We start from the raw sequence: 22,959 nt of genomic DNA, 5'->3' as shown, positions 1-22,959 counted from the left end.
AGTTTAACTTCACGCAAGCAAGGTCTTTCAAATGCTTATCTGCAGTGTAACTTTTAATAGGGCAGAAGAAATGTTTTAAAGTGAATAAATGCCTATTTGAAACAATTATAAATGTATCATGAAAATGAGTCAAAGAAGCACAGCCATTTAAGTCATATGAATAATGAGAATGTTACCAAATTTTCTTTTAAAAGTGCGTGCACCAATCTATTCCTTTGTCTATTAGAAACTGGTTGACTTCTACAAGATAAAGCAACACACACAAAGCATACTAATGGTTATCTTCATGATCTTATGATTTTAAAAGTATTTTCTTGGCAGAAGTCTTCACCTAGTTTTTGCCTTTCAGCACTCAAAGGTTATTTGATTTTTCTTTTTAGATACAGCTAGGCTTGTATCATTATAGAGAACGTGAACTACTACAGCTAATGCAGCTATAGAAGGTTTACAGTGTTTTTCCCTCCCAGTCTCTAAAAGAGAAAAGATAAATTCAGTAACACCAATGGGTAGTACCTCTGGGCAGTGGAAAGGGTGGGTCAGAAACATTCCGGAGTTTTATTTAGGGAGGTATTTGATGCAACGCTGTTTTCAGGAAGATTATGTGAGCACTTGCACTTCACTAGTGACCTCACTTGATTAGTAGTTCTAGTTGTTTCTCAAGTTGTGGCCCAAGTTAGTCTCTAGAGACCGTTAGGTCTGATTGTGTGAAAATGTGTGTTGGATTTAGATAAATTAGAAAAGTTAAAGAAGGAGATGTTAGACTATCAATTTTGTTTGTTTTTTTAAAAAAGAAAGTCTGGCCAACTAACTTGCGTACTTTTAAAAAGCCCAAGGACTGAAAATGTAGCCAGTAGCAAGCAGGGCAAAGAGGTCGGATAATGCCAGCTCGGCTGGGCAGCACGTGGTAGGAAATCTTTTGTGATCCTTCTCAGCTGTGACTGGAGGGACCAGCCAACTCTTCTACATTAATCCTGGACTTGGGTTAAGTGTTATATTACAGATCTCTGGGACAGCCACCAAGAAGCTGATTTTTAAAAAAATATTTATTTATTTATTTAGGCTGTGCCGGGTCTTAGTTGTGGCGTGCATGTGGGATCTAGTCCCCTGACCAGGGATCGAACCCCAGCCCCCTGCATTGGGAGCGTGGAGTTGTACCACTGGACCACCAGGGAAGTCCAAGAAGCTGATTCTTAAATAACGAGCCTCCTTGGTTTCACCAGACAAACTAGAAATGGCAGGGAAATGGAAGCCGTTTATTTTCTTCATGTCCACTGTCTCATTGCTATAGAACCCAAGTCCACCAAGACACTATCATGAAGTAGCAGCTGGTAACAATCGAAGGGAAAACCTTACAACACACACACACACACACATTCATTCGCCACTTTCTCTCTTCCCTTTGAAGGACTCAAGCGAGGAGTAGTCTGATTTTCACCTAATTGTTCATTCTAGTTTGCTATTCCTTCAACCTCTAGAATTTCCTAATAGAAGAGTCACCTAAATATGTTCACAGAGAAAGCTATTTAACTCCATGACAGCAACGGTTAGTTTAGCTTAGGATAAAATCTTTTCGAATAAAACATATTCACGTTAAACCCATGTGGGTAACTTGCATGCACTTAGCAGGATGCCAGAATGCAGGATGAACCCAATGTTATATATGTATTAATTAAAGGTCCTATTTAACAAAAACGGGCTTTCCCTATTCCATGGAATCTCCTAAAGGAGATGCCCATACATTTACTCACGTAGTAAACATTATTGCTTCACTATAAAGTCAGTAATTGTCATAATGGGGCAGAAAACACTAAAGACGAATTAAGAGACCCAGGCTCTTGCTTTGACTCTGGCACCAACAGGTGTTGCGGCCTTGAACCTCATTTACATAACACAGGGGGAAAAATCCCTTCTTATGATGACTGAATTAGCTGCTGTTGAGTATCATTCACCCGGAAACAAAGATTTTATAAGGAGTCATAGAACATGAATAAGCCTAAAACGTCCAATTACATTTCAGAATCAGTAAAGTAAGTATACCTTTGCAGTAAGTCCAATATGATCACTGGGTGAATGATACGAAATTTTGTCTTTGGCTACACGCAACCCAGAAATAACAGGATTTACTGCCAGTTCATAAACTGTAGCCTGATTTCTTCATAGGAACTCTAACATAACTATATGGAGTATTAGTATTATTATATCTAACAGAGTAACTATCTGACTCTACGGAGTAACCATCTTTCCTTATACAAAGATGCAATATCTTTAGGTTAAATAATATTTGAAAATATTTGAAAAGTTTTGATGTAAGTACTTCTCCATTTCTTAAGCTTAGCCTTCTATGTTTTATGAAAAATAACTTTAAAAACATATTAAAGGTTAACACGTTTCTTTGTAAGGATTCCTTTCCTACCACACAGCACTATAAAGGCCTAAGAATTAGCTCTGCATGGTCCAGACTTTATGAACAGAAACACAGAAAGGAAACACACAATGATTTTTTTTAAACCTCAGATGAATCAAGGAGCACTTTATTGGCTCTCATAGTATCAGAGAGTCATAGACATCTAATTCAGCTTCCCACCCAAAGCTGGAAATAATTGCTTCCCACAATAATTCTGATAGAAATCCACACACCTTACTGGAAAAACTCTAGAGAAAGACTTCTATTTGCAAGGTAGCACAGTCTATTTTTTAAATGTTTCTCATTTTTAGGAAACCAGTCCTTATTTGGGGCTAAAAATCTTTCTCCATTCAGTGGTTACCCATCAATCCTAGTTCTTTCCTCTAAAATCACATACAAGTAGTACCATTTTTTTTTTTTTTTGCATGAGGGCCTTTTATAGAAATTAACATTTTCAAAAATAAATTTATTTTATTTATTTTTGGCTGCGTTGGGTCTTCATTGCTGTGTGCAGGCTTTCTCTAGTTGGGACGAGCAGGGGTTACTCTTCATTGCGGTGCACAGGCTTTTCATTGCGGTGGCTTCTCTTGTTGTGGAGCACGGGCTCTAGGTGCACGGGCTCAGTAGTTGTGGAGCGCAGAGGCTCAGCAGTTGTGGCGCATGGGCTTAGCTGCTCTGCGGCATGTGGGATTTTCCCGGACCAGGGGTGGAACCGGTGTCCCCTGCATTGGCAGGCGGATTCTTAACCACTCTGCCACCAGGGAAGTCCTGAGAGCCCTTTAGATATTTGACATTTCACACCAAGCCTTCACTTTTCCTAAACAGCCTCAGTAAATTCACCTCCTCCCACTCTCCTCTCCCTCCCCAACTTTGTCATCTGGCCTTTCCTGCTTCCCTTCCTTCCTCCTTCCACAAGTGTTAATTGAATATACCATTACACACATGTCCACATACGTGACATGCACTCTAGACCCTCACCTTCTTCAGCATTCTCTTCTGCATTTATTCTAGTTAATATTTAAAAAAAAAACAGCCTTCAGATGTGAACAATGTCAGAATGTGGTAGAACTTATTACCTCTCTTACTGTGAAAGCCATATTTCCATTGATATAACCGATTCCTTCTGCCTGTGCCTAGTTTAGAAGTGTCTCCAATACCATTCCTCCAAACGGGCCTAATTTGGACTTTTGTTGTGGGGAATCTACAGACACACAGATTTCTCTATCAACCAAATGACAGCTTATAGGGCTTCTTTATGGCAATGCGTAAGTTGCTTTGTTGATAGCATGTCTTTTTCTCTTTGGGGATTTGGTTCTGCTTTAAATTTGGATGTGGCATTTAAACTCCATAATAGCTTAAAACAGGTCCTTGTCCTAGAACACTGTATGCCTCCCTTGTTGTGGCTGCCCTGATAAATATAAAGTTAAATCAAGCAGTAGCTTATCTGACTCTTCAGTTTGGCCACCTTTTGTAAAGAGATTTTATTCTTGGCTAGAAGCAGGTAGGGACAAACAGGCTGATCTGTGACTGGATGGCTTCAGTCCAGAGTAACTATTTCCACCAGCAGAGGATGCCTACAAATTGTAATAATGGTTGTAGGCTCCCTTTTCCTTTCTTTTTTACTGACTGATTGGTTCATAAAGAAAAGCATTACACTCTCCCTTCATTAGTTACCTACAGCTGTCATGAAGCATGCTTTTAATGTTTTTTTTCATTTTAAAACAATATGTCAAGGAATTCCTAATTTCAGAATTACCCCCAATGTCACTTTCTTCATCATAGAAATTACAGGGGATAATAATAGCAATAATAAATGAAAATAGAATGTGTTTATTAGGTATCAGCCATTGTATTTATTAGGCATATTACATATTATCATCTTAATTCTCTCAGCTAGTCTATAAAATAGGTTTTTTCACCTCCCTTGACAGATCAGGAAAGTGAGGCTTAGAGAAGTACAGCAACTTGCCTAACTAGAGCTAGTGAGCGATGACCCAGCACCGTTTAGAGGAATGCTGTGTCTTCTTGCCACTCACTCACGCGGTGATCATTTGTAGCCGGTCCTGGGTCTGGTGTGTGTGGGGTTAGGGTTACAAGAGGTAGCATGGCAGTCAGGGTGGTTCCTTGCAAAGAATGGGAGTCTTACAAGTCTAGTCTTGGTTCTGACACTAAGTAGCTGCATAACCTTGGGCAAAATATTGTCTGAGTATCATCTTCGTTATTTATAAAATGAGAAAAGTCATTCTAACTTCACAGTGAAGCTTAGATGACTTCATATTTGTAAAAGCATCTGGGATGGGCCTGTACACTATGTAGTCGCTTAAAAGACATTCATTCATTGTCCTGCACTTTCAGATCCCGATTGAGCTGCACACTGTCACATCCTTCTATCTCCTACTGCCATCACCCTTGGATAATCTAGAGGGAGTGACATCACATAGGAGAAATGTACCTTCTTTGATTAGGGCTTGTCTAAACAGTGATATCTTTACAAAAATTTCTTAATATCTTTTTTAAAAGTTCGAAGAAATGCAGTAGTGTAAAAAGGAGAGTAACAAAACTCCAGTTTGAGTTTTAACACTGGAAAAAGACCCGAGGGATATTCAAGATAAATACTCTCAAAGACAACACTGGGTAAGTCAGCTGTTAGAGAAGGGAAAGTGAAAGGATGCTATGTCGGTGGTTCAAAGCCCTCCACAACTGCCTTCCTATTAGGACACACAAGTACAGAGTATAATTTGAGTAAAAATGCTCTCTTTACGCTTCTTTCCCCAGACTGTCTCAGTTTCCCTATCTGCAAAAGGGAAGTGACAGCACCAACTCCCAGGTTTGCTGTGAGGATGAGGAAATACAGGAAAGGTTCCTGTAACAGTACCTGGAACTCTTACTATCAAGAACTCAGTAAATGTGATCAGTTGCTATTGTTGTATTTGGCTATTCCTCTCTTTCGCACATGGGAAGATATACTTATTCCTTTAATTAACATTGAGAATGACAAACATGCCCTTCTACAATTTGTCCTTTAGTTCTCTAAAAGTGCATGGCTGCCGAGCCTGACCTTGAATGGTCTTTCAGAGTTGGTTCAGTCAGCCAAGAAGGACGGACTAGGGTCTAAGAAAACAACAGCCCGTCCTCCTGCCTTGTGGCTAATCTGTCCCGCATGTGCTATTCATACCAGATCTCTAACACAGATCCCAAATCCAAATCCACTTTTAACTTAGGAAAAAGCATAAAAATGTAAAGAACAGTAAAATAAATACATCACATGTTAAAACTATCATTTGTTTCAAATCTTTTAAAATTAATTAATTTGATAAATATTTACTGAATATACCTAGCAGGTGCTGGGAACTGAGAAATAAAATTGCTAAAGCTGTCCTTCCCTTGTATCTCTCTCTAATCCTGTGTCCCTTGTTCCTTCCTCAGATATAACTACTGCAATAAATTTGAGGTCAAGCCTTCTTGTTCCTGTTTTTATACATTTATATACAGATATTCAAACAAAAATGTAACAATACGACTTTAAGGATGTATATAAATTATATCATACTTGATTTCGGCAGCTTGATCTATTCATGTTGATACATGAAGATCTAGTTCATTCACTGTAACTGCTGTATAGTATCCCATCATATGAATATTCTGTAGTGTTATTTATCCATTTCTTTACTAATGGATATTTTAGGTTGTTTCCAGTTTTCTGCTTTTACAAACAATGATGCTTTATACAAATTTCCTTGTGTTAATAACTAAGAATTTCTCTGGGAATAAATCTAGCTGTGGAATTGCTATGTTGCTTATTAACATTTATAATTTTAGTAAAAACTACCATATGCTCTAAGAAGTTATAGGACTTGCTACTGTCAGCATTTTAAGTTTTTGCCAAGTTCATGGATGTAGCATGGTTTTAATTTGCATTTCCTTATTACTACTGAGGTTGTGCATGTCTCTCAATGTTTATTGGCTGTGGTTTCCTCTGCAGTGAGCTGCCATTTAATAAGCCTCATCCATGTTTCTAATGGGTTGCTTGTCTGTTTATTGACTTATAAAAAGTCATTTGTATATATAACAATCTATATTGTTATATGGATGGCAAATACCTTCTAGTCTGTTGCTTGTTTTTTTAATCTCTGCCTATGGTGTCTTCTGTCATGTCAAAATTTAACATTTTGATACAGTCAAACCTGTCACTTTTCATGGTTTGTGTTTTCTCAGTCTTGCTGAAATTAACATGGGTATCAGGAAAGTCAATTACTATAATGAAACAAGCAGTGGGGTAGAAAATATGAGACACAGGTATAAAGTGGGTTTGAATCCCCAATCCACCATTTACTAGCTATTGGACTCTGAACAATCTGAGTCTCCGTTTCTTCTTCTTCTTTTTTTAATTAATTTATTTTTGGCTGTGTTGGGTCTTTGTTGCTGCGCACGGGCTTTTAATTGTGGCGAGCAGGGGCTACTCTTCGTTGCGGTGCGCGAGCTTCTCATTGTCATGGCTTCTCTTGTTGCGGAGCACAGGCTCTAGGTGTGCAGGCTTCAGTAGTTGTGGCACGTGGGCTCAGTAGTTGTGGCTCACAGGCTCTAGAGCTCAGGCTCAGTAGTTGTGGTGCACGGGCTTTGTTGCTCTGCAGCATGTAGGATCTTCCCGGGCCAGGGCTCAAACCCATGTCCCTTGCATTTGGCAGGCAGATTCTTAACCACTGTGCCACCAGGGAAGCCCTCTGGTTCTTGTTAATTTACACATCTGTCCATTTATCCAACAAGTGTTCTTTGGGTGTCTATTACACGCTGCCACCATTCTAGTGTGGAAATTGCAGTGGTAAACAAGACATACCAAGTTCTTGCCCTTACAGCCTTATACTGCAGTGGGGGAGATAGATAATGAACTAAATAATTAACTAAAAAACATACAACTGGGCTTCCCTGGTGGCGCAGTGGCTGAGAGTCTGCCTGCTGATGCAGGGGACAAGGGTTCGTGCCCCGGTCCGGGAAGATCCCACATGCCGCAGAGCAGCTGGGCCCGTGAGCCATGGCCACTGGGCCTGCGCGTCCGGAGCCTGTGCTCCGCAATGGGAGAGGCCACAACAGTGAGAGGCCCGCGTACCACAAAAAAAAAAAAAAAAAATTGAGATGCTGTGAAAGTGTTCTATAAATTGAAAGCATTATACAAACATATGGTATAATCGTCATTACCACGAGGAACATTGTGGAAAGTTCTTCTAAAGTTGGTAGCAAATTGAAGGTGTAATTATCCTATTTTGGGGGGAAAATGAGCTGATAGGGAATCAAGCCATACAAAACAACTCTACCAGGGAGGAAAGGGTTTTACACTGGAGGGCATCATGGACTTTGACCAGAAACCTGGGGACTTCGTTCCATTTGGTTCAAGCCCTCCTCCACCCTTGACTGGACCAGTCCTCTTAGCAACAGCTTCACGCCAGCCAGGCGGGTCTATTCACTGCCCGCAACACGTCCAACGAGTCTTCCACTTTTCCCACCTAATCTTTGCCTCTTCTAACACTGTCTTCTCCTAGGTCATGAAAAGTAAGCCCCATATTGTCCACCTATTCCGGTTTTACACATAACGCTTAAATTTCTAATCAATTTCCACTACTTCCAAACAGACAGGGAAAAATTCGGAAAAGCAGCAGTGTACATATATATTCTCTTTCCTCATTATTTCCAATACAACACACAAATCCAAAAATCTGCTAATTTTAGGGTTTTAGTACCTGAAGTAATGATGATCCAGTGGCAAAGGCAGAGCCTGGAAGATCTGTTTTCTTGTACATTTTTCGGGGTTAAAGCATTCGATTAAGCACAATTAAGAAGCTCAAGACATAGGCAATTTGATGTGGGCGGTTGGGCAAACAGCTAAAGTTTAATCTGATTATGTGGAGCTCTTAGGATTTTCTAAAGTTGTGATTCAAATCCATGAAACAGTTTGCAAAACACACTGTTTTGTGATTGCATCTATAGGTGAGAACTTTTCAAAAAGAAAAACTGTTCTGAAACGAGCACACAGTTTAGCTTTTCATTTTTCATTAATTAACAGAACTCATGCAGCCTAAAGAAAAGGACCCAAAAATCAGAGAATTAAGTTTTTATCACGTTTTCATTCTCTCCAGAAAAAGTCCTGAATGTTAAAACTAAAATCTCAGGGGCTTCCCTGGTGGCACAGTGGTTGAGAGTCCGCCTGCCGATGCAGGGGACACGGGTTCGTGCCCCAGTCTGGGAAGATCCCACATGCCGCGGAGCGGCTGGGCCCGTGAGCCATGGCCGCTGGGCCTGCGCGTCCGGAGCCTGTGCTCCGCAATGGGAGAGGCCACAACAGTGAGAGGCCCGCGTACCGCAAAAACAAACAAACAAACAAAACCCCTAAAATCTCAGGAATATGAAAAACCTTTTAATGTAAATATATGTAGATTAATCAAGTTAGATTTTTAAAGCTCTCTATTCCAGGCATAGAGAGAAAAGTTAGGTTTGTGAAGATAATATGATTAAGTTTCTATGGGTAAGAGCCACCAGTTTTGAGCATCTACTCTCAGCTAGCTTGTATATCACGAGGGGCTTTACATACTATCTTATTTGACCCAATCTTCACCATGTGTTATTATACATATTTTAGAGATGAGATAAATTGAACCCAGGAATGTGTGGTGAAAACCCAGAGATAAGTTTTCAAAAGTTGACAACATGAAAATAAGAGAATTAACATTAGTTCAGCCCCTTTATAACCTCCTTATCCAGGCTCTCCCAGCCCCAGATATTATGGAAACCAGATTAAATCTTCCTAAATAATGCTTTCATCATTTGACTCTCCATTTCAAAACCTGGTTCACAAAATCTAGAAGAAACTTCCCAGCCTCAGATTCAAGACTCCTCAAAATCTGACTTGATCTGTCCCATAATCTCATTTGTCCCTAAGCTTCAAACTCAACTCTTTATTGAGCACCTCTTTATTCTGTGCTAGCCTCTGCAGACGTGGCCTTGTCCATAAGCTGCTCATAGTACAGCTTCTTCTCAAATATGTTATTGCTTTCTGGTTCCTTACCAACCTATTTCCCTAAATGGAATGTTCTGCTCGATTCTACCTTTCTCCTTTTTCCTACACATCAAAATCCAACCTGTTCAAGATCCAGCATTGATCCCAACTCCTTCATGATCATACACTAAACATTTTTGCTAGAAAGTGGTCACTCATTCCTTTGAGCCCCCAGAGCACTAGATTCCAAATTCGTGTGCACCCGATTCCTGGCGTACAGATTCCAAAGCCCCTCAACTCAGATTCTGAGTCAGTACATGTGGCTTCACTGAGTCTGGGAATGTACATTTAAATACACGTCTGATTCCTAAGTTCATGCTCCTTCTACCCACCCTCGCTCTCAGACAGCTGGTTTGATGTTTTCTCCTCTCACGGAATTGCCTCGTCCTCTGAGTACTCTGGTGTCACAGACTCAACCTCGATCTCAGCTTTATCAATCCTGACGATTTTGCCTCTTCAATGACCAGTCACACCTCCTGGTCTTGACCACATTTTTGGCCTGATAAAGAGGCAAAAGCTACCCATGATGCAGGGTTTAGATTTTTTTTTTTTTTAAGTAATAACACAACTAGTCACATTATACTAAATCTTCTTAATGGATAAAAATGTAACACAGGCATAAAGCACATTTACTGGCCTGAGTGACTCGAAACCTCAGCTACTGACCTGTTCATATGCTCACACTAGAGGACACAAGGTTCTCCCCCCGCACTGCTGACTTCTTGAAGCAGTAACTGTCTTTTCCATTTAGGTTGACAGTGCCGAGCACACTGCCTATTACCGATCATGTGGCTGAATGAAGGAACCAATGGGTACACTTAATCAAAAGTTTACTAAGGCAATGAATTTCCATGTCCCCTTGGTATCGGCTTTTAAACAACACGGTACTCAACGTGAGAACGTTTCTCTTTCCTTCAAAAAAAGAATTAATGTAAACTATCAATTCCACAGTTTACACCAAGGACTTAAGACTATTACAGACACTTGTTCTAGCTTATATAAAGCAAACACCGACAAGGTTAGCGTTCTTCAGGATCTTGTGGCCCAACTCATGAGCACTGCCCCTCAGGCAGCACTCTACCTGCTGTGATCGGCTACAGGCCTGCCTGTGGCTGGTTGCCCTGGGATCCAGTGTCCATCCTTAGACAAATCAGGCGTCAGGGAGGGAGGTCACATGGTATGAAATATGGCTACCCAAGGTCTGACTCTTCTGCCAGGGCTGGGGACAAGGCAGTCTCTTTTGGAAAATTCCGTGCGCAGGTGTAGTTTGATGTGCTACTATGGGCCCCTGGTTCAACTGTAACTCCTGGCACTGCTGCTGTTGAGGTTTCCATCCCCCTGTCACATCTACTCTGAGGAGTGGCTGTGAGACTGAATGTGATCATTGATACCAAAGTGCTTTGAAAATCATAAGCACCTCACAGATGCAAGATGTTATTACCACGTTTAATAAATATACTACTATGAGTGACAGAGAGAGGAATGGGAACCCAGATTCCAAAGGAAATAGCTCATTTTTCCCAAGAAAAGGAAATGACTGAAGTTCTACCAACAAGCAGCTGTGTGAACTCAGATTAGTTGGCCACTTCTCAGCTGTGTGACCTTGGACAAGTCCCTGCCTCAGTTTTCTTACTTCTAAAACGGGAACATTTGTGACTGTGCTTCCTCCCCTCAGGGTGGGGTCAGAGGCTGGAGCCTGCCCTCCATTCCCCACCCCAGTGCATCCTACTTTCTTCATGTCAGTCCCTTCATGGGTTGAGGCCAGATTTGAACTAGGAAATCTTTATCATCCCCCATCCCTTCCAGCTCCTAAATTGATTCTAACCAACCCTCTCCGGGTCCACCCTCCAACCACCACTCTGGTCCTTAGAAACCTTTCCTCTAAAAGCCCCACGACACAGAGAAAAACATCATGCACCCTGTTTTATAAGTTATGCATTTGTGAAAAGTTGCATTCATGTCACGCTTTTGTAATTCTATACTCCCCCCCAAAAAAAGATTAATGTTCTTTTCAGAAATCTGTTACAACAGGGATGTTTCCACTTACTTTTTAAATTGTAAAAAGAAAAAGATTTACAGTATAGTAAACCTAATTTACAAAAAAAAGAAAGAAAACACGGCAGCATCTTAGTAGTAGCAGCAGGACCTTTAAGGGGTCAATGTAATAATCACATTATTGTTGAGTGAAGAAACACGGCTTACATAACGGTGAAGCTAGTGTGCTTTGAGTTTGTAGCAGACTTCAGGTAGTAAATCCCAAAACAACTTGTGACACGTGCCTTTTCTTTTTAGGAATCTGAATAGATAAGAGGCCAAAGGAAAGGTAATGCTTTCCTTAAAAATACAAAGAACTAACAACTCCCCAGCCTATGGAGAAAAGGGATGTGAAACAGCCTCCAAGTGCATTTCTGACAACTGAATATTTTTCTGACAACCCAAAACACCCTTCCTCTTAGGAATAACTTCACCACAGACATTAAAACAGTCATGAAATCTGCATTTCCAAAAGCCAAGGAAGCTGCTCTTCCCTGTAAGAATTTAAGGAAAGCCTCTGGCATGGGAGCAGAGAAGGTCAAAGAATAGCCGTCCTTTCTTCCCACTGTGCCTTGGAGAACTCTGCAGAGACCTCCCAGAGGCCAAGAAGAAAGTCAGCTGATCAGGTCTGATCCCTAGGAAACTGAAAATGGCCTAACTGATTTTTGCATTATGGATACCTTCCGATTTCTTTAAAGGCTTGAGTTAATTTTTAATCCAACTGTTCAGTGTGATGGTCAATAAACTTTTTGACTCTTCCAAAAAAAAAAAAAAGCATCTCCCAAGTTGCCACAGTACCTGTTAAACTCAGTTTCTAGTAAACCAAATTCTACTTAGCCTTACAGAAAATCAATACTTTAAATTTTTAAAGTATTGGAAATAAACCCAAATGATGAACTCTCATCATGAAACAAAAATTTATGTGCAAAGCTAACACTGGTCTCTCTGATCAATGTCTTAATACTGCAGTCATTCTACTCAAAAACAGACTACTTTAACTTTACTTCCTTTGTAAATTACTTAATTGTCTACTGTATAGGTGTTCCCCTACTCATTATACTGGTAAGTAGATAAAGTTTGATATGTACATATGTTGTTCATATCACCGCCATTTAAAATAACACTTTCCTAGGACTTCCCTGGTGGCGCAGTGGTTAGGGTTAGGGTTAAGAAGACTCCACACTCCCAATGCATGGGGGCCGGGTTCCATCCCTGGTCAGGGAACTAGATCCCACATGCAGGCTGCAACTAAGAGTTTGCATGCCAAGACTAAGGAGCTCTCGTACTGCAAGTAAGACCCGGCACAACCAAATAAATATCTAAAAAAAATAACACTTTCCCTCATATGCTCCATTTTCCATGTATATGAAACAGATCTTTAGGTTTTATATATATTTAATACTTTTGAATGTATCTGTGTGTATATATACCTCTATCCCTATTCTTATAATTCATGAGAAAGAAATTACATGGGGAAATCATTCTGATTTTTCCATTCTTATCTATAGGAATGAGAAAGTGCTCTTCTTTCACCATATTTATATGAGAAGACACATTTGCACTGGTTCTAGGATAAGGCTATATGGATTAGAGGAAGAGGTGATATTTTTGGAGTCAGAAGATTTATACCTGGTTTTGTTACCTCTAGTATGTGACCTTGGGTAAAATCATTTATCTTCTTTGAAACTCAATTTTCTCACCTGTGAACTAGTATAGTGACACAGGACTTAGTCTCTCCCAAGTCTTTTGTGAGGCTTCAAGAGATAATGTGTGTAAAAATGCATTAAAAAACATTTTACTGATTAATGTAAAATACTGCTATCCCTGTACTGAAGTGGTAACTCAAAGCCAAAGAATGCACCATATGTAAAGTAAAAATAATTATTCAGTAAATTCATGAATCATAGCTTTGTTTATATTACTATTAAAAGAAATATTCATTTTTAATTTCAGTAAGAACTTAATGCTATAATTATAGATTTCATTATGTAAAAACAATATAACCTGGCCCAGTCTACAAATTATGAAATGCAAATAGAAATGCATACACATTTCTACAAAACAGGAATGCATACACATTTTGATTTCACTAAGAACTTACGAAACCACACGTTTCATTATTTAGAAATAATGACCTAACCCGGCCCCTTCCACAAACATAACGATTGTGCAGTGTAAATATAGTTGTAGGAATACACACACATTATCATCTACTAAGAGGTAACTTGGGCGTATATGCATCGGTGAAACATCTGTATTACTGAAACACACCTAAACTGAGTTGTGATAAATGACTTTAAATGCATTAAGAGAGATTGTTCTTTGAAGGGATTGTGCTGTGGATATGTCTGCAAAGCAAATGTTCATTTCCCAATTCATCCTTGGCATGTGGGAAACAGGACGTGAAGAGAAAGGAGCACCGCCCTGGGAACCAGCAGATCTGGCCTTCACTCTATCCACAATCATTTAGCATTTACTGTACGTCACAGGGATTAGTCTCGGTGCCTGAGATACATCACTGAGCAACGCAAACAAAAATCTGCCCTCGTGAAGCTTGGATTGAGGCAGGAAGGACGACAAATCACACAACGTAATAAGTAAATCATTAGAAAGTTCTGAGCATTATGTAAATGAGGAAATTCTAAGCTCACAGTGTTATGAAAAAAAGAGGGCAGCGTAAGGAGAAGGGCGTGAACACAACGTAACGGGAAGAAGCCACACAGCTCTCAGGAGAAAGACTCAGCCTGAGGGAACAGCCAGTGTAAAGGCCCCAGAATTTGATACTGACAAAACAGTCTTTTGAAACAGAGAGTAAGGCATTTTGCTGATGAGTAAACAGTGCCCCAGGGTGGCTTGATCAAGGGCTCAGAGCTGGTCCACAATAAAGCCAGGACAGGAAGCCAGGTTTCTTGCCCTTGGTCCAGTGCCTTTCTTCTGTTTTGTAGCTTTGCTCACCAGGCACAAAGGAAAGCACCCTGTTCCTCTAAGGCACTGAGTAACGTAGGGTGTCATCACTGTTTAGGAGGTTGCTGTTACTCTCATTAATCAGGTCCGTAGATATTTCTTGAAAGGTAGATAAAGCTCAAAAATAATTTCATCTTCCCTTCCTATGGTTTATTTTTCTCCTCCATTTACCTAAGCTTTTCAGGTAAAGGGAGGGTCATCCCCCACCCCTTGGGTGAGTCATCTTAATAGCAGAGTATCAGTGAAAGTAAGTGTTATTTCTTTGGACATTTGATAAAGGAAAGGTGTTCAACATGGAAATAAGCGATAAAATAGAAAGCTTTTGTGACTTAACATGAAAAAGAGCTGATGAAAGAATGGAGAGAATGTGGAGGCCGGTGACCCGGAGGAGAGAAGCGGGCAGGAGCAAAGGGAGGGGTGAGACCTCGATCACCAGAGGACCAGAGTCCCAGCAATAAGCTACGCAGTGAAAATGATGATGAAATAACAAGCTTCAAGTAAAAAAACAAACAGACCGCAAAAGAGGAAACCTGTAGAAAAAGCAATAATGGAAAAGGGGCTGGAGAGAAGAGATTGAAAGATATTTTCAAGTAAAAATATAAGAATATTAGACAATATAAAGAAAAAAGAGAGTAAGAATCAGATTTCTGACACAGTAGCCTCCAGAGCTGGTGGAATTACTAACAGCAAGAGGGAACAGGGGCGAGTCTGAAAGGTGAGTAGCTTTCTTTCAGTCGTGCTAGGTTTAAGGTGGCAGTGAGGTTGTCACGAGTGGAAAGGGTCTAGCAGATAAGAGGTACATTTGGAAGACGTGTACCATCTAGAGCTGTTTTGTCTCAATACAGTAGCTTCAAATCAAGTGGCTGTTGAGAAACTGTGGCTAGCCTGAATTGAACATGCCGTAAGCATAACACACACCAGATTTTGAAGATTTCATACGGAAAAAAATATATAAAATACCTAATTTTTTTTAACATTTATTACATGTTGAAATAATATTTGCATGAATTGGGTTAAAATGTTAAAATTAATTTCACCTGTCTGTCCTTTTTCATGTAACTACTAGAAAATTTTAAACTACATTATGTGGCTCGCATTATATTTATCCTGGATAAGTGCTGACACAGAGCAATACTAGGTATGTGTTAGTATCACATATGGGGAAGAGAATTCTAAGCAGAATCACAAACATCATTTAGAGGTGTCTCGACTGCAAACAGATACGGGAGACAGAACAACACATGTCATTACAATAGTTAATATTTACTGAACACTCGCAGCACTAAACTAGCCACATTAAGTGCAGTATCTTATTTGTTCCTCAAACCATCTTATGAAATAACAATACTGATTCCTTTCACAGAAGAAAAAACTGAGGCCTAAACAAGTTAAGCTGCCCAAGGTCATAGTTAAGTGCTGGTGCTGGGATTCAAACCCAGGGTTGATTCCACACCTGGAACTCCAAATTGCCACATCAACCCCAGAACAATTTACACTCTGCAATTGTTAAATTTTAAATGGCTACATTTAAACTAGCAATTTATTATAATGGTTCATTGTCAGAGTCAGTGAAACACTAGCCATGTCCTAATTCGATTAAGAAAAAACACAAGTGAGCAAATTCTAACTTCAGAATTATCACGAACTACTGATGTTGACATACTTTGGCCATGTTGAGCCTAAGTAAGAGCTTCCAGGGCAACTTCTTGCCTTCGGTCACCATCTACTCTTAATACCCAAACCCGACAAGTTGGACGGTACACCTCCGATTGCCGAAGCGAGGTGATCCTGGGTGCAACCCTGACCAGCAGGGCCCCGCCTCCTGAAGATAAGTGGATCACATCATTTATCCAGTTAACTAATTGTCAACACTCTCAGGCTATGAAAGCACCTGGACCTCCCCGACTGTGATTGAAATGTTTTGAAGGAATCAATTATACCTCAACTGAAAAAACATGTCTTGAAGGCAGCTAGATTAAATTGCAGCCTTTTGTTGAAGAACCAAAAAGTAAGCTTACCCAGCTGGGTACGTTAAAAACGGATTGTGTACTCCTTGATAATGCTTTGCTTTTGAAGAAAAAAAAAACGGCTTGACATTTTGACTGGAGTCATAACACAGCAAAATCTCCTACAAATATAAACTTGGTTAAGAATGAGGTGTCTTTTATTTGTGTGTGGTTGGTTGGTTTTAATTTCAAAGACAAACTTACTTTTCTTTCCTTTTTACCTTTAATTTCACTACCTACCTGGACAAGACAGTAATCATAGAACCGCAGAACTTGTACAGCGATGGCTATAATTACACCATTTTCAGAAACTTTCCCAGGTAGATTTTATTAAGCAGTTTGGCTCAGATTATAAAAGCACACTTCCCCAGGCTTAAAACAAAGGACTGCCATAAATTTACACTCTGGAAGTGGAAAAACAAAAGGGAATTTGAAAAATATGTTTTGGAATAGGACTAGCAGAAACATCGTGAGAGGCTGTTCACGTTGCACTAGGAACCTGAGGGGTGGCTCTGAACTGAACCACTACTTTATTTATGGATTATAACCCCTACATCACACTCTCTCCGTCATTTTTAAGTGAGAAGCCTTGGATTTGGACATTAAAAAAAAAAATCTCCTCTGAAGACCCGAAGTTTCTGAAAAATGCCTTTTCTGAAGGTAGTATCATGACTGTATAGAGCAGTTTATAAGAGCTTGGCCTTTATTTTGGCTCTTTTAGGTTAATTCCCATGACTCTTCCATACAGTTAAGGAGATATTCTTGGACTTGTTCCCTCACTCGTTACAATGCATAATAATTTGGAACAAAGGTGCAGGACCTGAAGGAGACAGCCAGTTAGCCCTAAAAATGCTTTGTCCACCCAGGTGCCAAGGTGTCAAGAGCATGGTCAGCTATACTCTTATCACTGAGGGCCACCAAACTGAGTCCGTCTTCTCCAAGAGCATCCCTCCTCTCAACTTCACCTGTGATTCTCATCATTACAACTGTTCACTGGATAGATAATCCCGTAGTGGCACTACTGTTTCTCATTTGTACATTATAACGTTAGCATCAGCATGCTGCTTTACTGGGCTAATTCTTTTAATTTACTGAACACCTGCTATGTGTCAGGCACTGTTGTAGGTACTAGTAACAGAGCCGTGAACAACATGACCCAAAAATCTCTGCCCTACTGAAACTCACATTCTGGTGGGGAACGTGTTCAATAAACCCCACAGACTAAATAGATAGTATGTTAAATAATAGTTGCTAAAGAAAAAAAAACGAAGCAGACCAGGGTAATATGAACTGCGGTGGGTTGGATGGGAAAGACCGTAATTTCAAGAAGAGTAGTCAGAGAACGCTTCCCCCGTAATCAGGGAAAATAGCGTGTACCTGAAACCGCAGAAAAGACAAAATCTAGGGTTGATTAGTGTCCGCTGAAGCGGGGGGGGGGGGGGGGGGAGGAGATTCGCATACGAACAAGCCCTGAAGTGGAGAGGAGACCATATGGGAAGGAGGAGAGAAGCAAAGATAGAATAGGGACCACTGAGGACAAACGAGTCTTCACATTTTGCTCGGACTTAGAGCCTGGCACACACTTTCCTTTTTTGCAGTCGCACAACCAGGCTCTGCCGCCAACACTCTCGGGCAGTTCCTGGGGCACGGGCACGCGGGGACACCCCACCCCCTCTCTCCAGGAACAGAGCTTAATGCCCATCAGAAAGCGTTATGAATTCGGGGTGGAGTCGGAGCCTGGCAAGCTGGGGGAGAGACGAACTGTCGGAAAGAACACAGTAGCGGTCCCTCCATCCCGGTTCACACGTGGAAACCCATCCCCCGAACCCACCGTGCAAACCCGGGGAGGTACGGGCCGGCGCACAGACACACCCCAGGGACTGTAGGCACCGCGCGGGCAGAAATTCAACCGTTAGCTCCCCAAAGCCTGAACTTCCCGCGGAGATATCGGTCCCGCGCGAGGGGGGGGGCCGTTCCCCGTGCCGGGAGCGGGGGGCGGCGGGGGCCGCGCGAGAACAGCCGCCGCGGAAGGAGGGGGCGGTTTGGCGGGCATCCCAGCTCCGGCCGGCCGCGTGCATGCAACAGGGCGCTGGACGCGGCGGGCGCCTGAGGGGCCGGTCGGGGCCGCGGACCCGGACCAACCGCCCGAGACCCGCGGTCCCCCTTCCCCCCACCGCACCGAAACGTTCACCGCCCCCTCCACAGGCCCGCGCGGCCCGGCCCGGCCCGCAGACAGCGACGGGTTCCAGCGGTCGAACCCGCAGCTCCCGCACCGGCGCTTCCTCGGCCCCTTCCCGCCCAGTCGCGGAAAGAAAGAAAGAAAGAGGCAGGCGGCGGCGCACTGCCCCCACTCACCATGATCCGCGGCGCGGCGACCCCAGCGTCCGGCGATGCGCTGTCCAGGGTAGCCGGCGTCCCTCTGCCTCGCGCTGCCGCCGCGCCCGCTCTTCTTACCCCAACCCACGCCCGGCGCGCGCACGCCAGCCCGCGCTTCCCCGCCCCCTCGGGCTCGCGCCGCTCCCGCTCGGCGCTCCGAGCCGCAGAGCCGTTTTGGGAGACCGCCGCTCCCCGCCCCCTCCCCTCGCACGGGCTCCGCCGGCCGCTGCGCTAGCAGGGCGGCGGGAGAGGGGCGGGCAGACGAGACGGCGGCCCCGAACGGCTTCGCACGCGGACCCCGGGAGCCCGGGTTCTCCAGCGCCGCTTCGCGCGCCCTCTGCCGGCCGGGCGGCGATTTGCAGGCCCAGCTGGCGCCCGCGGCGTTCGGCCGCTGAACGTTCGCGGAGCCTGGGCGAGGACCCATTCGTCACCCGCCACTGTCCCCCGCCCCGGAGGCTGCGACGGCCGCGGAGCTGGGGGAGTGGGGCTGCAGAAGGACAGGGCATCGTCCTTCTCTTAGCTGGCTCCGTGGTTTTCAAGCATAGGTTAAAGAGAGACTAGCTGCTACTCACGTAGGTTTGCAGGATGTGGTGTTTCAGATGTAGGGTCAGTCGGGTTCCTTTTGGGATGAGGTCAGTGGCGGATCAGTCTCAGCAGGAGATTCCTTGTCTCACGTGAATCTACCTACAGAGGATGATCTTAGTCTATGGGCTTCTCAGCTGAGGCCACTAATGGTTAACTCAACACTTAATTGTGAACAGAAAGTAAGGGATCTTATCTTAGATACTAGGCTTTTAATTAAAAAAAATATTTTTCTCGCCCAAGTGAAAGATGTGAAAAGGTAGACTTTCCTATTTTAAGCATTAAGAATGTGTGCTGGAAGGAAATTCACCCAGGTACCAAATATTGATATTAAGTGTTTCCCACCCCCTCCCCCATAGCCATATTATGAAATGATTTTTCTTTATATTTTTCTCCTCATTTGCCAGGTCTTTTACATGCATTATTTTATAGTTTTAAATCCACAAAAGTAGCTTCCACATTCTTTGGATACTGAACTAGAAAAATACTGGATCTCAATTTCACTGTGTGATTAATCTGATGTAGTAGAATGTGAATTCTCAAAGTACCCTCAGACATTATTGTGTATAAATTGCACCTGAGGACTTAATCAACTACAGAGACCTGGAAGCATTACGGTGGTCTCAGGTGAAGACCAGGAATACAAATTTTTAACAAGCATCACAAATGATGCTAATGCAGGCAGGTAGGCCATGGACCACGTTTTGAGAACACAAGTCCATCATCTAGGAAAGGCTTTAGTCTATTTTTCTAACAACATTAAGAGGAAAAAAGTGTGATAACCAGCCTCTAAGCATTCTGCTGTTTGCTTGTAGGAATTATACTATTGATGCCATCTATACCTGGCAAAGAACACCAGGTTCACATATGGAAGGAACCCTTAAATTTTGAATTATTCCTGTACTTCCCACTACCATTTAGCTTGATAATCATTATTTTACGTTTATTATTTAAAAACACATATCAACCCACAGGTCCAGAAGGAGGTCTAAAAAGTCACCAATATATTATCTATTACTTAAAATATTATTTTATGGCTTTTCTTGTCACTACAATAAAGGAACATAGGAGATGCAAATGCCAGAGGGTATTTTTTCCCACCAATTAATTCATTAAATAGAAAAATGAAGTGGTTCTACCTCTATAAACACAGAACTGGGATCATACCTTAATATTATGACCAAAAATAAAATTAATTCCCACTTATTTATCAATAAAAATATCTTAATGTGCCTTCAAGATGCTTTTACAAGATTTTTCTTCCCTTTATTATTCTCTTTGTGGATTACTCACTTATAATTTATTGTGACTTTAAATCAATGCTTTTCTTCAGAGGATTTGTATTTTTAGACTAATGATAGAAACAGCCTCTGGAAATCACATTCTTTCCCTGGCCATATACTCTGCCTTTGTGTAAAGAAAGCTCTGTACCTATGTGTATGGTCAGGCCATTCAAGATGGCTGTTCCCTTGCTCTCTGTACATCCCCTGCTCCACCAGTCCAGCTTCACTCACATGACTAACCAGTCCTCTTAATTATAAAACTTAATCAGTAACTGCCTACATGCTTGCCCCTTGCCCCAGCTGCCCATTTCCCTGGTAACTGATGAGGCAACCTGATATCAATTCCCCCTATAAATGGTAGCCTCTTTCTCCCCTGGGTAGTGAAGGTTGTTGCTGCGTCCTGCCTGCCATCTGCTGTACATGGTAGGGTACAGTTTCTCCAGGACCTTTTGTTTCAGATTTGTAAGATCCCCTATCTGTTAAGACCTTGATGTCTCTGTTGCTGTTTCTGGGCTCCTTCTTTGGTCTCCAGGCTGGGCAACTATGAGGCATGCAGGCCTGCGGGGTGCAGCCCAACACTACCAATTTAGAAATGAAAAATAAGAAGAGTAACGCCAGACGAAGCCACACTGGTGCAATTCAATTACCTCCAACAAATTTAGGACATCTTTTACTCAGTATTATCAGGGCTAAGGATTTATGACAACGATATATGTATATACTGCTCGTTTGGTTGTTGTAGAGTAACAAGTGGACAGTCATTTCTTCATATCAATCCAGGTAAAAAGAGATTTATGTTCATTCATTTAAAAATATTTACTGAGTACTGTGTTCCAGTACAATATTCTAGAGCAAGGGTTGGCAAACTACAGCCACAGGCCAAATCTGGCTAGCTGACTGTTCTTTGTAAATAAAGTTTTATTAGAACACAACTATGTCCATACAAGTACATATTGTCTGTGGTGGCTTTCATGCTACAATGGCAGAGTTGAGTAGTTGTGACAGGAAGACCATGGCCTACAAATCCTCAAGTATCTACTATGTGGCCCTTAACAAAAAAAAGTGTGCCAATTCCTGTTGACTCTAGATGTTATAAATAAGGCCTTGAACATGATAGGTCCTTTTCTTTCATGAAGCTTCTATTTTAATGGGAAGGAAGAAGACAATAAAATAATTTTAGAGAAGTGCTGTGAAGAAACACTATTATGAGAGTGTGACGTGGAGGAGGAGACACTTTAGATTGGATGGTAGGAAAGGTACCTCTAAGCCAATGATGTCTGAGTTGAGATCTCAGTGGCAGAACAAGCCAGTTATGAAGCCGTGAGAAAATCTAGGGGAAATCCTTCTAGATGAAGAAAACAGCAAATGAAAATGCTCTGAGACAGGAAAACTTGGGCCCTACCTTTGAGGACCTAGGTCCCTAGGGATCCTGGCCCTGGCAGGATGGTCTCAAGTGATGTGTACTGGTCAGTTCAAGAAACCCTACTGGGGTCATTACTTTGTACTCTTATAGCCATTTGACTGTATTTATCTAAGCACTGAAAAGGAAAAAAAAATTAACAGAAGGCTTTAATGTGATTGGTCCTTTTCAAGGAAATAGGTCAGAACTCAGAAGGAGAATGGATCATGAAGAATTTTTTGAATGAAATATTTTGTTTCACTAAACTAGATAGAATAGTACATGACAGTAATCTTGTTATAGTCTGTCCACCACTCCATAACTAGTTCCATTAAAGGTAATTTGTAATTAATTTAGTTCTACAACTACTTCAGCTTATGTCAGAATTTGACTTAACATGTTAATTCATGGACTTCCCTGGTGGTACAGTGGTTAAGAATCCGCCTGCCAATGCAGGGGACATGGGTTCGAGCCCTGGTCCGGGAAGATCCCACATGCCACGGAGCAACTAAACCCATGTGCCACAACTACTGAGCCTGTGTGCCACAACTACTGAAGCCCACATGCCTAGAGCCCATGCTCCACAACAAGAGAAGCCGCTGCAATGAGAAGCCCACGCACCAGAACAGAGTAGCCCCCGCTCACCACAACTAGAGAAAGCCCGTGCACAGCAATGAAGACCCAATGCAGCCAAAAATAAATAAATAAAACAAATAAATTTATTTTAAAAATGTTAATTCAGACTATCTTTACAGCTTGTGTCACATAGTAGACATTCAATCAATATTTAAGGCAGACTTGCCCCCCATCTTTTTTTTTAACCCCATGCCACCTAAGGTTTCTGTGACATTCTAATGAGTATCTCA

General features: G+C 41.9%; 1 protein-coding gene across 2 annotated transcripts in view; it reads right to left on the bottom strand.

Annotated features, from left to right (window-relative positions):
* ELOVL2 (ELOVL fatty acid elongase 2) overlaps positions 1-19,002 on the bottom strand; it is a 70,198-nt gene extending 51,196 nt beyond the window's left edge. For both annotated transcript variants that reach the window (XM_033408088.2, XM_004281036.4), the window contains exon 1: positions 18,809-19,002. In XM_033408088.2, coding sequence (XP_033263979.2) covers positions 18,809-18,811 — 3 coding nt within the window. In that variant the 5' untranslated portion in view covers positions 18,812-19,002. The remainder of the gene's footprint in view (positions 1-18,808) is intronic.
* Between the last annotated feature and the right edge of the window lie 3,957 nt (positions 19,003-22,959).

Source organism: Orcinus orca, chromosome 10 (assembly GCF_937001465.1).
Source record: "Orcinus orca chromosome 10, mOrcOrc1.1, whole genome shotgun sequence".
In the NCBI taxonomy this organism is placed as follows: Eukaryota; Metazoa; Chordata; class Mammalia; order Artiodactyla; family Delphinidae; genus Orcinus; species Orcinus orca.
Note: the sequence above shows the minus strand (reverse complement) of the source record. Positions and strands in the feature narration are given on the sequence as shown.